This window comes from Anolis sagrei, chromosome 11 (assembly GCF_037176765.1).
Source record: "Anolis sagrei isolate rAnoSag1 chromosome 11, rAnoSag1.mat, whole genome shotgun sequence".
Classification (NCBI taxonomy): domain Eukaryota; kingdom Metazoa; phylum Chordata; class Lepidosauria; order Squamata; family Dactyloidae; genus Anolis; species Anolis sagrei.
The window spans coordinates 28,369,056-28,381,826 of record NC_090031.1 but is presented as its reverse complement, the minus strand read 5'-3'; the positions used below and the strand labels follow the sequence as shown (position 1 = coordinate 28,381,826).

Genomic DNA, 12,771 nt, shown 5'->3' with positions numbered 1-12,771 from the left:
GAATTGGAGAAAGGCAACGGAGAGAAGAAACGAGCGTCTCAGAATCGGAGAAAGGAAGCAGAGAGAAGAAACGAGCTTCTCAGAATTAAAATAAGGCAATGGAGAGAAGAAACAAGCTTCTCAGGATCGGAGAAAAGCAACGGAGAGAAGAAACGAGCTTCTTAGAATTAAAATAAGGCAATGGAGAGAAGAAAAGAGCATCTCAGCATTGGAGAAAGGCAACAGAGAGAAGAAACAAGTATCTCAGAATCAGAGAAAGCCAATGGAGAGAAGAAACGAGTTCTCAGGATCTAAAGGCAATGGAGAGAAGAAACGACTTCCAGAAACGACCACCTTAGAATTGAAGAAAGGCAACGGAGAGAAGAAATGAGTTCCAGAAATGAGCTTCTTAGCATCAGAGAAAAGCAACAGAGAGAAGAAACAACTTCCAGAAACGACCACCTTAGAATTGGAGAAAGGCAACGGAGAGAAGAAACAACTTCCAGAAACGAAGTTTTTCGGAGGGAAAGCCGGGCAAGGGATAGCAGCGGATCTCTGCTCCTCTTTAAGACCACTTTTGTTTTATTCGCCGAGCGTCTCTCGGCGTTTGAGGGGAAGGGGGAAATACCCCCGAGGGGGTCCTTCGGTCCCTGCCATTCCAATATGGAGGCATTTTGAGCTCTGTAGGCACTGTGGTAAGTAAGGCGGGGCCCGTAACCCGCCCCGACCAAGTCGACAGGCCCCTCTTGCCCCACCCAAGGGCTCCTGAGGCTCGGTCCGCAGGCATTTCCTGGGCCAAGATGGCCGACAAGATGGCTCCCTTCCCGCTAAGTCCGGAAGACGTGGACGGCCCGGATGACATACTGGCGGCAGATGGGGCACTCGTTCATGCGCTTCCCGCACTTGGTGCAGGTGACCATGTGGCCGCACTCCAGGAGGACGCAGTCGATGGCCGAGTCCATGCAGATCTTGCAGAGGTTCTCCTCCAAAGACGGCGGCTGTGAGGTAGCGCTGGGCGGCGGGACTGCAAGAGAAGGAGAGAAGGAGAAGAGGAACGGACGGGGCCAAAGAAGGGGCCCTTGCACCCGTCCCCAAACCAGGCGGATTTGTGGCTTACCAGTCGGGTCGTTCGTGTCGGAACCTGAAAGGGAAACAGAAGAAAACAAGTCGTGGTTAGGTGTGGAAGAGGAGAAAGAGGATTGAATGCACAGGCAACAGCAGAGGAAGATTTGTTGTTTGCCCAACTTCAAGAGATTGGGATTTGCTAGACGAATTGACTAGGCAGATGGAAGATCAAGATGTGTCCAAGTTCAAGAGAGATTGAGATATAGTCATATTCTATAATAATAATAGTAATAGTAATAGATTAGGTGGAAGGAGGCAATTAGAGAGGTTTAGGGAGAATTCACTATGATTTATAGGAGTTGTAGGTCCCAATATATAGGGCTCCCTTCCCCCCATCAAGGCCTCACCAAGCTGCTGGAGGTCCTTCTCCTTGTAGAGGCGGGTGACCCTCTCCATCAGCTCCCACTTTTCACAGCAGCCCTTGTAGTTGACGAAGTTGCGGGCCAGGATCTCCTTCAGCTGCCGGACGGAGAGGCCACCAATGTCCCCGAGGCTGGTCAGGTCCGAGAGGGAGGCCCTCCGACCGGGGACCAGGTTGTCCTCCGAGTTGATGGACTGCAAAGGGGAAGAGGCAAAAAGAGAGGGCTGCCCATTCTCCTCCTTGGAGTGGTTCGAAGCAGAGGGTGGAATTTGGCCATCGGCCAAGAAGGTTTGGTTGTGCCTTCCTGGATGGGCAAAAGGCAGTCTGACTGGGTGGTCCTTGGGGTCTCTTCCAACTCTAGGATTCATTCATCTCTCTCTCTCTCCTATCTGTCTATCTATCTATCCCTGAATCCATCTCTATCCATATCTATTTATTTATTTATCTATCCATCTATTTGTCTGTCCATCTATCTCTCTATCATCCATCCATTCATCTATCTTTCCCATCTATCCATCCATTCCTATATTTATCAATTCATCTTTTTATTTATCTATCCACCCACCCATCTATCTGCCTATCTATCCATCCATCCGTTTGTCTATCTCGCCTATCTATCCATCTATTCACTCATCTATCTATCCATCCGTCCATTCTGGTTGTCTGTCTGTCTCTCCTATCTATCCATTCACCCATCCATTCGTCTATCTATCTATCTATCTATCTGTCTATCTATCTATCTGTCTATCTATCTGTCTATCCATCCATCCATCTGCCTATCTATGCATCCATCCATTCATTTGTCTTATCTATCTCTCCTATCCATTCATCTATCTATCCATCCATTAGTCTCTCTGTCTGTCTATCTATCTATCTATCTATCTATCTATCTATCTACCTACCTACCTACCTACCTACCTACCTACCCATCCATTCATCTGTCTCTCCTATCTATCCACCCATCCATTCGTCTGTCTATCCGTCTGTCTATCTGTCTACCCATTCATCTATTTATCCATCCATTCATCTGTCTCTCCTATCTATCCATCCACCCATTCATTCATCTATCCATCTGTCTATTTGTCTATCGGTCTGTCTCATCTATCCATCCACCCATCCATTCGTCTATCTGTCTCTCCTATCTATCCACCCATCCATTCGTCTGTCTATCTGTCTATCCACTCATCTATCTATCCATCCATCCATCTGTCTCTCCTATCTATCCATCCACCCATCCATCTGTCCATTTGTCTATCTGTATGTCTCTCATATCTATCTATCCATCCACCCATCCATTCGTCTATCTATCCATCCATCCATCCGTCCGTCTATCTATCCATCCATCCATCATCTCTCTTATGCATCCTTCCAACTTTATCTACCCATCCATCCATCATCTTTTTTTTCTTTCTTTCTACCTTAACAGGACATCCCTTAAGGTCTCCTTCAATCAATAGAAAATCTATCTATCTTCTATTTATCATATTTTTTTCTTGCTGAACCAGATGTCCCTTGGGGTGTCTTCCAACTTTAGGACTCCTATCTTTCGATCTACTTGTCATTTTTCTTTCTAAAGGATTCAACTGGATGCCCCTTGGGGTCTTTTACAACTCTATGAGTCTACAATAGATAGATAGAGAGACAGACAGATGGATGGATGGGTGGGTGTCTGACTAGAGGCCTCACCTGCGTCTCCTCTTCGTTCCGCCGGTCCGCTGCCTCCTCGACATCCGCCATGTCTTGGCTGGGCAGCGCCTGTCCATTGGCCTGAGAGGGGGGAGGAGACAAACAAAGGGGTGCTCAAGTCCATCCGCTCTCGTTTCAAAAGACGAAAGTGAGATGTAAACAGACACCAAAGTCATGGGAGTGAGGGAGGAAACAAAAGGAAGAGGACAAGAGGAGGGCTCAATGAGGGGGTGTTTTGCCCACCTTCTCGCCAGTTAGGGCCACCAAGGTGCGGGTCAGGGGTCCCGAGGATGGTGTCTCCGAGGAAGGTGACTGGGGCCGGTCATGGTTGAACTGCAGGGAGCTCCTCTCCCCAGGATGGCATGGCTCTGCTCTGCTGCCTCCCATTGTGACATCATGAGGAGAGGGATGCCATGTATGTGACACAGCAAGCAGGCCCTTTCCTCCCCTTTCCCAAGAGGCCTTGCACTCCTCCATGGGCCCGCCCCCATCTCGGGATCTCCCAAAACAGCACATCACTTCCTACGCCTCTTCCATACACCTTCAAGTACTCAACCATTGACATGCTGCTCTCATCATCTGTCTGTCATGCGTTTCTTTGTGTTGCAAATAGCAACCTTCCAAGCCTTCACTATTTGTTTGTTAATATATATATTTGCTAACCTATATTGTATGTATATATTGATTTGCCATTTTGACTGTACCTCTTTGGTGTTGGGGGGGGGGGGGCTACAGACATGTGACTGTACTGAGCATGTCCAGACTCAAGACCCCACTTTGTTATGGAAGCAGATGCCTTTTGGACTTAGGCAGGAACAGTTTACTTCATAGGTTGCTGTGAGTTTTATGGGCTATCGGGCCATGTTCCAGAAACATTCTCTCCTGACGTTTCACCCACACCTATGGCAGACATCCTCAGCCGATGTGAGGTCTGTTGGAAACTAGGCAAGTGGTGTTTATATATCTGTGGAATAATGTCCAAAATGGAAGACGGAACTCTTGCCTGTTTGAGGCAAGTGTAAATGCTGCAATTGATACTCTTGATTAGCATTTAAAAGCCTTGCAGCTTCAAGGCTTGGCTGCTTACTGCCTGGGGGAAATCCTTTGTTGGGAGGTGATTAGCTGGCCCTGTTTCCTGTCTGGCAAAGGGAAGTCAGTCGAAAGTGAGGCTAAGCAAAAGCAAGAGAGAAGGAAAGATAATTGAGAGTAAAGGAAAATGAATTGAGAGAAGGAAAGCCAGCCAAAACCTTTGTAAAGTAAGATGAAGGAAAGTCAATAGAAAGTAAAGGAAAGCCAACCAAGACCTTTGTAAAGACAATTGAGAAGCAAAGTCAGTGGAGAGAGAAGGAAAGTCAATTGAGGGAGAAGGAAAGTCAACAGAGAGAGAAAGTAAGTCAATAGAGAGGAAAGGAAAATTAATAGAGTAAAGGGAAGCCAGTCAAGACCTTTGTAAAGTCAACTGAAGGGAAGCAAAGTCAGCTGAGAGAAAAGGAAAGTCAGTCAAGAGAGAAGGAAGTCAAGCAAAAGAATAATAGAATCATAGATTCTATAAAAGAGAAGGTAAGTAAATTGAGATAAAAGAAAAGTCACACAAGACCTCTGAAAAGTCAATTGAGATGAAGGAAAGTCAGCTGAGGAGAAGCAAAGTCAACTGAGAGTGAAGGAAAATCAATAGGATGAGAAGGTAGGTCAATAGAGAGATATGGTGTCAATAAAAAGAGCAGGAAAGCCAGCCAAGACCTTTGTAAAATCAGCCAGGAGAGAAGCAAAGTCAATGAAGAGAGAAGCAAAGTCAATGAAGAGAAGGAAAATCAATGAAGAGAGAAGCTAAGTCAATGAAGAGAAGAAAAGTCAAAGGAACAGAATGAGAGTCAATGAAGAGAGAAGGAAAGTCAATGAAGAGAGAAGGAAATTCAATGAAGAGAGAAGTAAAGTCAATGAAGAGAAGGAAAGTCAATGAAGAGAGAAGGAAAGCCAACTGAGACTTTTGTAAAGTCAATTGAAATGAAGAAAAGTCAGCTGAGAGAGAAGGACAGTCAGCTGTGAGCCTTGTCAAGGTCAATTGAGAGCCCAGGTAAGTCAGGCAAGGGGTATGGCAAGTCAACCAAGAGCAACGGCAGACGAGAATTTTGGTGATGGACCTTAACGTGATGGGGGCCTACCTGGGCTGGCTGCTCCACCTGCACCTGGGGGTCCATGGCAACCTGCAAACATTCATCCGGGACCCGGGAGGGAGTCTCTGCTGGAGGCGGCTCCTGCTGCCCTGGGTTGGGCTCCCGCTGGCTGAGGATGAGTCCCACCAGCTCATCCTTCTCGCGGCAGGTGGTGGTGGAGATGTCCCGCAGCTCCAGGTAGTCCCGCAGGTCCTTGACCTTCATCTTGATCAGGTCCTCGCGCCGGAAGGCCGTGGCCCGGAAACGTTCACAGAGGAGACAACGGCACAGTCCCCCATCGAGGCAGTGCGAGCAGGCGGCACAGAAGCTCTTCTTGCAGTCCAGGCAGACGTTCTAACGTGCAGGAAGCGGCCGAGGAATTGCCGAAATGGAGGGAAAGCCATGCTGTCAGTTCATCCTTGCAACACTGCGCTCTGCTACAGATACCAAATACCCCTACACGTCGTTGCCCCGTCCTCCCACATTTGCCGCCTTTGTTCCCTCATCAGTCGCCAAGTTAATGGCTCCATTCAAAAAGCTCTCAATGGGGCTTTGTTTTCCTGGTGAGCGTTGGATGTAAACAAAAGGGGGGGGGGGCTAACAATACTGTACAGTTATATTGTTGGATATGCCTGCTTTAACTTTTTAACTCGTTTGCTCACCCCGTATCCGCGGGGAATATGCCCCATGGAACAACACTAGTTTCGGAGTAAGTTGAACATTGACTTGAAGGGATACAAGTATACTATGTATATATGAGCTAATATGCAGCCTGGAGTCCGCTCTCTCGCTCGCGTGCTTGCTCACCTTGATTGGGGGGATTCCGAAGGGTCCCCCACAGGCCTTGCAGGTGGGAGGGTCAGGGCTACTGGGCGAAGGGAAGGCGCTGTAGCCGGCGTTGGCGTAGGCCCGACTCCCAGACGGCGGGCGGTGGGCCATGTCCTCCGGCTGGCCATTCAGGCAGAACCAATTGCAGCAGGCTGCCCACATGGTGGCTGGAGGGAAGGGAGGGGTCACAAGGGGGCAACAATGGATCCCACCCGCCCCTATGAATTCAGAGAGAACCCAAGGGGCAGACAGTTGAACCCCTAAAATAGATACGTAGATGGATAGACAGATAATAGATATCCTAGAGTTGGAAGAGTGCCCAAGAGACATCCAGTGAAGACCCTAGATAAATAGATAGATAGATGGATTAATAGATAGATAGATAGATAGATAGATAGATAGATAGATAGATAGATAGATAGATAGATAGATAGATAGATAGATGGATGGATGGATGGATGGATGGATGGATGGATGGATGGATGGATGGATGGATAGATGGATAATAGGTATCCTAGAGTTGGAAGAGAGTCCAAGGGACATCCAGTTAAACCGATAGATAGATAGATAGATAGATGGATGGATGGATGGATGGATGGATGGATGGATGGATGGATAATAGGTATCCTAGAGTTGGAAGAGAGTCCAAGGGACATCCAGTTAAACCGATAGATAGATAGATAGATGGATGGATGGATGGATGGATGGATGGATGGATGAATAGAAGGATAGATAGATGGATAGATAGATAGATGGATAGATGGATGGATAGATAGATAGATAGATAATAGGTATCCTAGAGTTGGAAGAGAGCCCAAGGGACATCCAGTTAAACCCCTTAGATGGATAGATAGATGGATGGACAGATAGATACATACATAGATGGATGAATAGATAGATGATTGATAGATAGATAGATAGATAGATAGATAGATAGATAGATAGATAGATGGATAATAAGTATCCTAGAGGAAGACAGCCCAAGGGACATCCAGTTAAACCCCTTAGATAGATAGATAGATAGATAGATAGATAGATAGATAGATAGATAGATAGATAGATAGACAGACAGACAGACAGACGGACAGATAAATAGATGGATGGATGGATAATAGGTATCCTAGAGTTGGAAGAGAGCCCAAGGGATATCCAGTGAAACCCTAGACAGACAGACAGACAGACAGACAGACAGACAGATAGATAGACAGATACATATATACATAGATGGATGAATTGATAGATAGTTAGATGGATGGATATAGATAGACAGACAGATGGATAATAGGGATAGAGATGAATAGACAGATAGAGGAATTGATGGATAGATAGATAAATAAATAGATAATAGGGATAGAGATGGATGGATGAATGGATAGATAGGACAGAGAGACAGGCAGAAAAATGGATGGTTAGAGGATGGATGGATAGGTAAATAAATAGATAATAGGGATAGAGATATATGGATATATAAGAGAGATAGATAAATAGGCAAACGGATAGATGGATGGATAGCTGGATGGATAGATGAATGGATGGATAGATAGGAGATATAGATATAGACAAATTGATGGATTGATAGATTGATTGATGAACAGCTGGATGGATATATAAATAGATAACAAGGATAGAGACGGATGAATAGATAGAAGATATATCTAGAGAGAGAGGGAAAGAGAGAGATATGGATAGAGATATATCCAGATGGATAGATGAATATCAGAAATCCTAGAGTTGAAAGAAAGCCCCTGGCAAATCCAGTGGAACCCCTAAGATACATGCATGGATGGATGGATAGCAGGAATCATAAAAGCATTCAGTGTTACCCCTAAGGTAGGTAAGTAGGTAGGTAGGGTTAGCTAGAGGTAGCTAGAGACCACAAGGGCCTATAATTATTTCGAGAGTAGGGATTATATTAGAATGCTGCTTTGTCCTTGTAGGTCTTCCTCTAGAGATTTTAATTATTAACTGTCCACCACTTTGAGCCTCTTTAAGAGAAAAAAAAAGAATGCTGGGACTTGCAGTCCATTATTATTATTGTTGTTGTTCTTATTTTTGTTGCTGTTATTATTATTATTATTATTATTATTATTATTATTCCAGCCTCCTCAAAGCCACTCTGATTGTTACTTTGAGACTCTACGAGAAAATAAAAGCCAGTATATAAATATATAATATATAAATTTAAATAATAAGCAGCATATAAATATCAATATAATCATATATACCATATATACCAGAAGCGACTTGCAGTTTCTCAAGTCACTCCTGACACGACAAAAAAATAAATAAATAATATATAAATTCAATAATAGTAACTCCTGCCTTCCGAGAGCCACTCCTATTTGCCACTTTGAGTCTCTTTAAGAGAATAAGGTAGTATATAATAAATAATAATAATAATAATAATCTTTATTTATACCCCGCCACCATCTCCCCAAGGGGACTCAGGGTGGCTTACATGAGGCCAAGCCCAACAACACATATAAATATAATAATAATAATAAATATAGAAATATATAAATTTAATAATAATATATAAATATAATATATAAATATAATAAGCAGCATATAAATATAATACATAAATATAACAAAATATATAAATCTAATATATAAATGTAAAATAAGCAGCATGTAAATATAACATATAAATTTAATAATTACATATAAATCTAATATATAAATCTAATCAGCATATAAATATAATACATAAATGTCATAATAATATAGAAATATAATAATATATAAATGTAAATTAAATAAGCATATAAATATAACATAAATTTATTTAATAATAATATATAAATCTAATATATAAATCTAATAAGCAGCATATAAATATAATACATAAATGTAATAAAATATATAAAACTAATAATGTATAAGTGTAAATTAAATAAGCAGCATATAAATATAACATAAATGTAATAATAACATATGAATCTAATATATAAATCTAATAAGCAGCATATAAATATAATACATAAATATAATAATAATATATAAATCTAATAATATATACATGTAAATTAAATAAGCAGCATATCAATATAACATATAAGTTTAATAATAATATATAAATCAAATAAGCAGCATATCAATATAATACATAAATGTAATAAAATATAATATATAAAAGTAAATTAAATAAGCAGCATGTAAATATAACATATAAATTTAATAATAACATATAAATCTAATAAGCAGCATATAAATATAATACAGAAAAGTAATAATACATAAATCTAATATATAAATCTAATAAGCAGCATATAAATATAATACATAAATGTAATAAAATATATAAATCTAATAATATATACATGTAAATTAAATAAGCAGCATGTAAATATAACATATAAATGTAATAATATATAAATGTAATAAGCACCATATAAATCTAATACATAAATATAATAATATATAAATATATAAATATAATAATAGATAAATGTAAATGAAATAAGCAGCATGTAAATATAACATAAATGTAATAATAACATATAAATCTAATATATAAATGTAATAAGCAGCATATAAATAAAATGTATAAATGTAATAATTTAAATGTAATAACATGTATTAAGCAGCATATAAACAACATAATATATAAATGTAGTAATAATAATATATAAATATATTAATATATACATGTAAATTAAATAAGCAGCATATATAATAATAATATATAAATTTAATAATATATATAAATTAAATGAGCTGTATAAAAATACCATAATCTATAAATCCAAATATAAGAAGAATAATTCCAGGCCTACTGACCCCCATTCGATGCAGGGGTGCTTTCCCCCTCCTCCACTTCCTGCTTCCGGCTTCCTCTTCCGCCTTCACGCGTCTTCCCCCTTCGGCGGCTCTGCGTCGACTGACCCAGCCTCAGGGACTCGGGGGCGTGGCTTCCGCCCAGGCCCCGCCCCCTCGCCCTGACAGCCACTCAGCGCGCGGCCGAGCGGCGCCCGCTGCCATGGCGACGGGCGGAGCGGGTGGAGGTATAGGGGAAAGGAGGATCCCGTTACGCATGCGTATTAAGCGTTTAGGGGGCGTGTCCTGCGAGGAAACAGGCTCGGGTGTTGTCGTGAGGGCGTGGCCGAGGCGGAAGTGGCCGAGCCAAGGCGCCTCTGAGGGGAAGGAGGGAGGGGAAGGAAACCAAGACAAACAAGGGGGAAAAAATCACATGTAAACAAGGAAAATAAATAAAAACAAGGCAAATAAATAGAAAGAAAAAATAATATGAAAAATAGGTAAGAAAAATAAATAAAATAAATAAAAGGAAATAAAATATGGAAAATAATATGAAAAAATAGGTAAGAAAAATAAATAAAAGGAAAATGAATAGAAGAAAATATAATAGGGAAAATAATACAAAAAATAGGGAAGAAAAAGAAATAAAAGGAAATAAAATATGGAAAATAATACAAAAATGGGTAAGAAAAAGAAATAAAAGGAAAAGAAATAAAAGAAAATAAAATGTGGAAAATACGAAAAAAATAGGGAAGAAAAATAAATAAAAGGCAAATAAATAGAAGGAAATAAAATATGGAAAATAATATAAAAAAAGGTAAGAAAAAAAATATAAGAATAATATATATAAGAATATATATATAATATATATAAAATAAAATATGGAAAATAATATAAATATAGGTAAGAAAAATAAATAAAAGGTAAATAAATAGAAGGAAATAAAATATGGAAAAGAATACGAAAAAATAGGGAAGAAAAATAAATAAAAGGAAAATAAATAAAAGGAAATAAAATATGGAAAATAATATAAAAATAGGTAAGAAAAATATATATAAGAATAATATATATAAGAATATATATATAATATATATAAAATAAAATATGGAAAATAATATAAATATAGGTAAGAAAAATAAATAAAAGGTAAATAAATAGAAGGAAATAAAATATGGAAAAGAATACGAAAAAATAGATAAGAAAAATAAATAAAAGGAAAATAAATAAAAGGAAATAAAATATGGAAAATAATATAAAAAATAGGGAAGAAAAATAATAAATAAAGGGAAATAAAATATGGAAAATAATACGAAAAAATAGGGAAGAAAAAGAAATAAAAATAAAAGGAAATAAAATATGGAAAATAATACACAAAATAGGGAAGAAAAATAAATAAAAGGAAATAAAATATGGAAAAATAACATAAAAATAGGTAAGAAAAATAAATAAAAGGAAAATAAATGAAATATGGAAAATAATATAAAAATAGGTTAAAATAAGTAAAAGGTAAATAAATAGAAGGAAATAAAATGTGGAAAATACGAAAAAAAGGAAAGAAAAATAAATAAACAGAAATAAAATATGGAAAATAATATAAAAATAGGGAAGAAAAATAAATAAAAGGAAAATAAATAGGAGAAAATAAAATATGGAAAATAATACGAAAAAAATAGGTAAGAAAAATAAATAAAAATAAAAGGAAATAAAATATGGAAAATAATACAAAAAAATAGGTAAGAAAAATAAATAAAATAAAAGGAAATAAAATATGGAAAATAATATGAAAAAATAGGTAAGAAAAATAAAGGCAAATAAATAGAAGGAAATAAAAATATATTTAACATAACAGAATTTTTCCCCAAAGACCTCCAGTATATTTTACTGGTCATGGCAGCTCTGTGTGTCAAGTTTGGTCCAATTCCCTCTCTAGTGGAGTTCAGAGTGCTCATTGATTGCAGGTGAACTACAAATTCTAGTACCTACAATTCCAAAATGTCCAGGCCAATTCCCCTCAAAACCAGTATTCCAATTTGGGCATACCGAGTATGCATGCCAAGTTTGGTCCAGATCCTTCTTTGGTAGAGTTCAGAGTGCTCATTGATTGCAGGTGAACTATACATCCCAGTTCCTACAATTCTAAAATGTCCAGGCTAATTCCACTCAAAACCCACCAGTATTCCAATTTGGGCATATTGGGTATGTATGCCAAGTTTGGTCCCGATCCTTCTTTGGTGGAGTTCAGAGGACTCATTGGTTGCAGGTGAACTATACATCCCAGTATCTCCCATTCCAAAACGATCAGCAGCCAGGATGCTAATGGGGGCCCCTTACAGAGAGAGGTCAACCCTCCTGTTCAAGGAGCTCATCTGGCTGCCGTTTATATTCCGAGCCCAATTTAAGGTGCAGGTGCTTACCTACAAAGCCCTGAACGGTTTGGGACCATCCTACCTGCGTGAACGCATTTCCATCTACGAACCCACGCATTCACTTCGGTCATCTGGAGAGGCCCTGCTCGTAATCCCACCGGCGTCGCAAGCGCGCTTGGTGGGGACGCGGGACAGGGCCTTTTCTGTGGTGGCCCCCCGACTCTGGAACACCCTCCCCAAAGACCTTAGACAGGCCCCTTCATTGGCTGTCTTCAGAAAGAACTTGAAGACCTGGCTGTTCCGATGCGCCTTTCCAGACTAGGAAATCTCCACTACCAAGTCCCATAAGCACTTTACCAGAACCAATGATTGTTGCACAACGCACATCGCACTTGCCCTAGAAGCCCTTTATACACCTCCTGTCACATCAGCACTTTTAATTTTGTACCCACCTTGTGGCCAGGCCGTTTTATTGTGATTTAGTGTACTGTGCCTGTTGTTTACTTTGCTTATT

General features: G+C 39.5%; 1 protein-coding gene across 1 annotated transcript; it reads right to left on the bottom strand.

Moving 5' to 3' along the window:
* Positions 1-538: 538 nt before the first annotated feature.
* Positions 539-10,149, bottom strand: RFFL (ring finger and FYVE like domain containing E3 ubiquitin protein ligase). The gene is made up of 7 exons (XM_060768370.2): positions 9,916-10,149; positions 6,112-6,299; positions 5,314-5,658; positions 3,152-3,232; positions 1,452-1,659; positions 1,097-1,120; positions 539-1,003 (listed from the first exon to the last, which is right to left on the bottom strand). Exons 2-7 carry the CDS (start codon positions 6,292-6,294, stop codon positions 807-809), a joined length of 1,038 nt encoding a protein of 345 aa, XP_060624353.2. The 5' UTR covers positions 6,295-6,299; positions 9,916-10,149; the 3' UTR covers positions 539-806.
* Positions 10,150-12,771: the final 2,622 nt, after the last annotated feature.

Bases quoted from the DNA above. Each gene is read 5' to 3' on its own strand.
- RFFL (XM_060768370.2), bottom strand. From the start codon at position 6,294: ATGTGGGCAGCCTGCTGCAATTGGTTCTGCCTGAATGGCCAGCCGGAG. The intron at 3,233-5,313 runs GTAGGCCCCCAT...CCCCCCTCTCAG, and splicing joins AGGTGGAGCAGCCAGCCCAG to GCCAATGGACAGGCGCTGCC. The intron at 1,660-3,151 runs GTGAGGCCTCTA...TCCCCTTTGCAG, and splicing joins GGAACGAAGAGGAGACGCAG to TCCATCAACTCGGAGGACAA.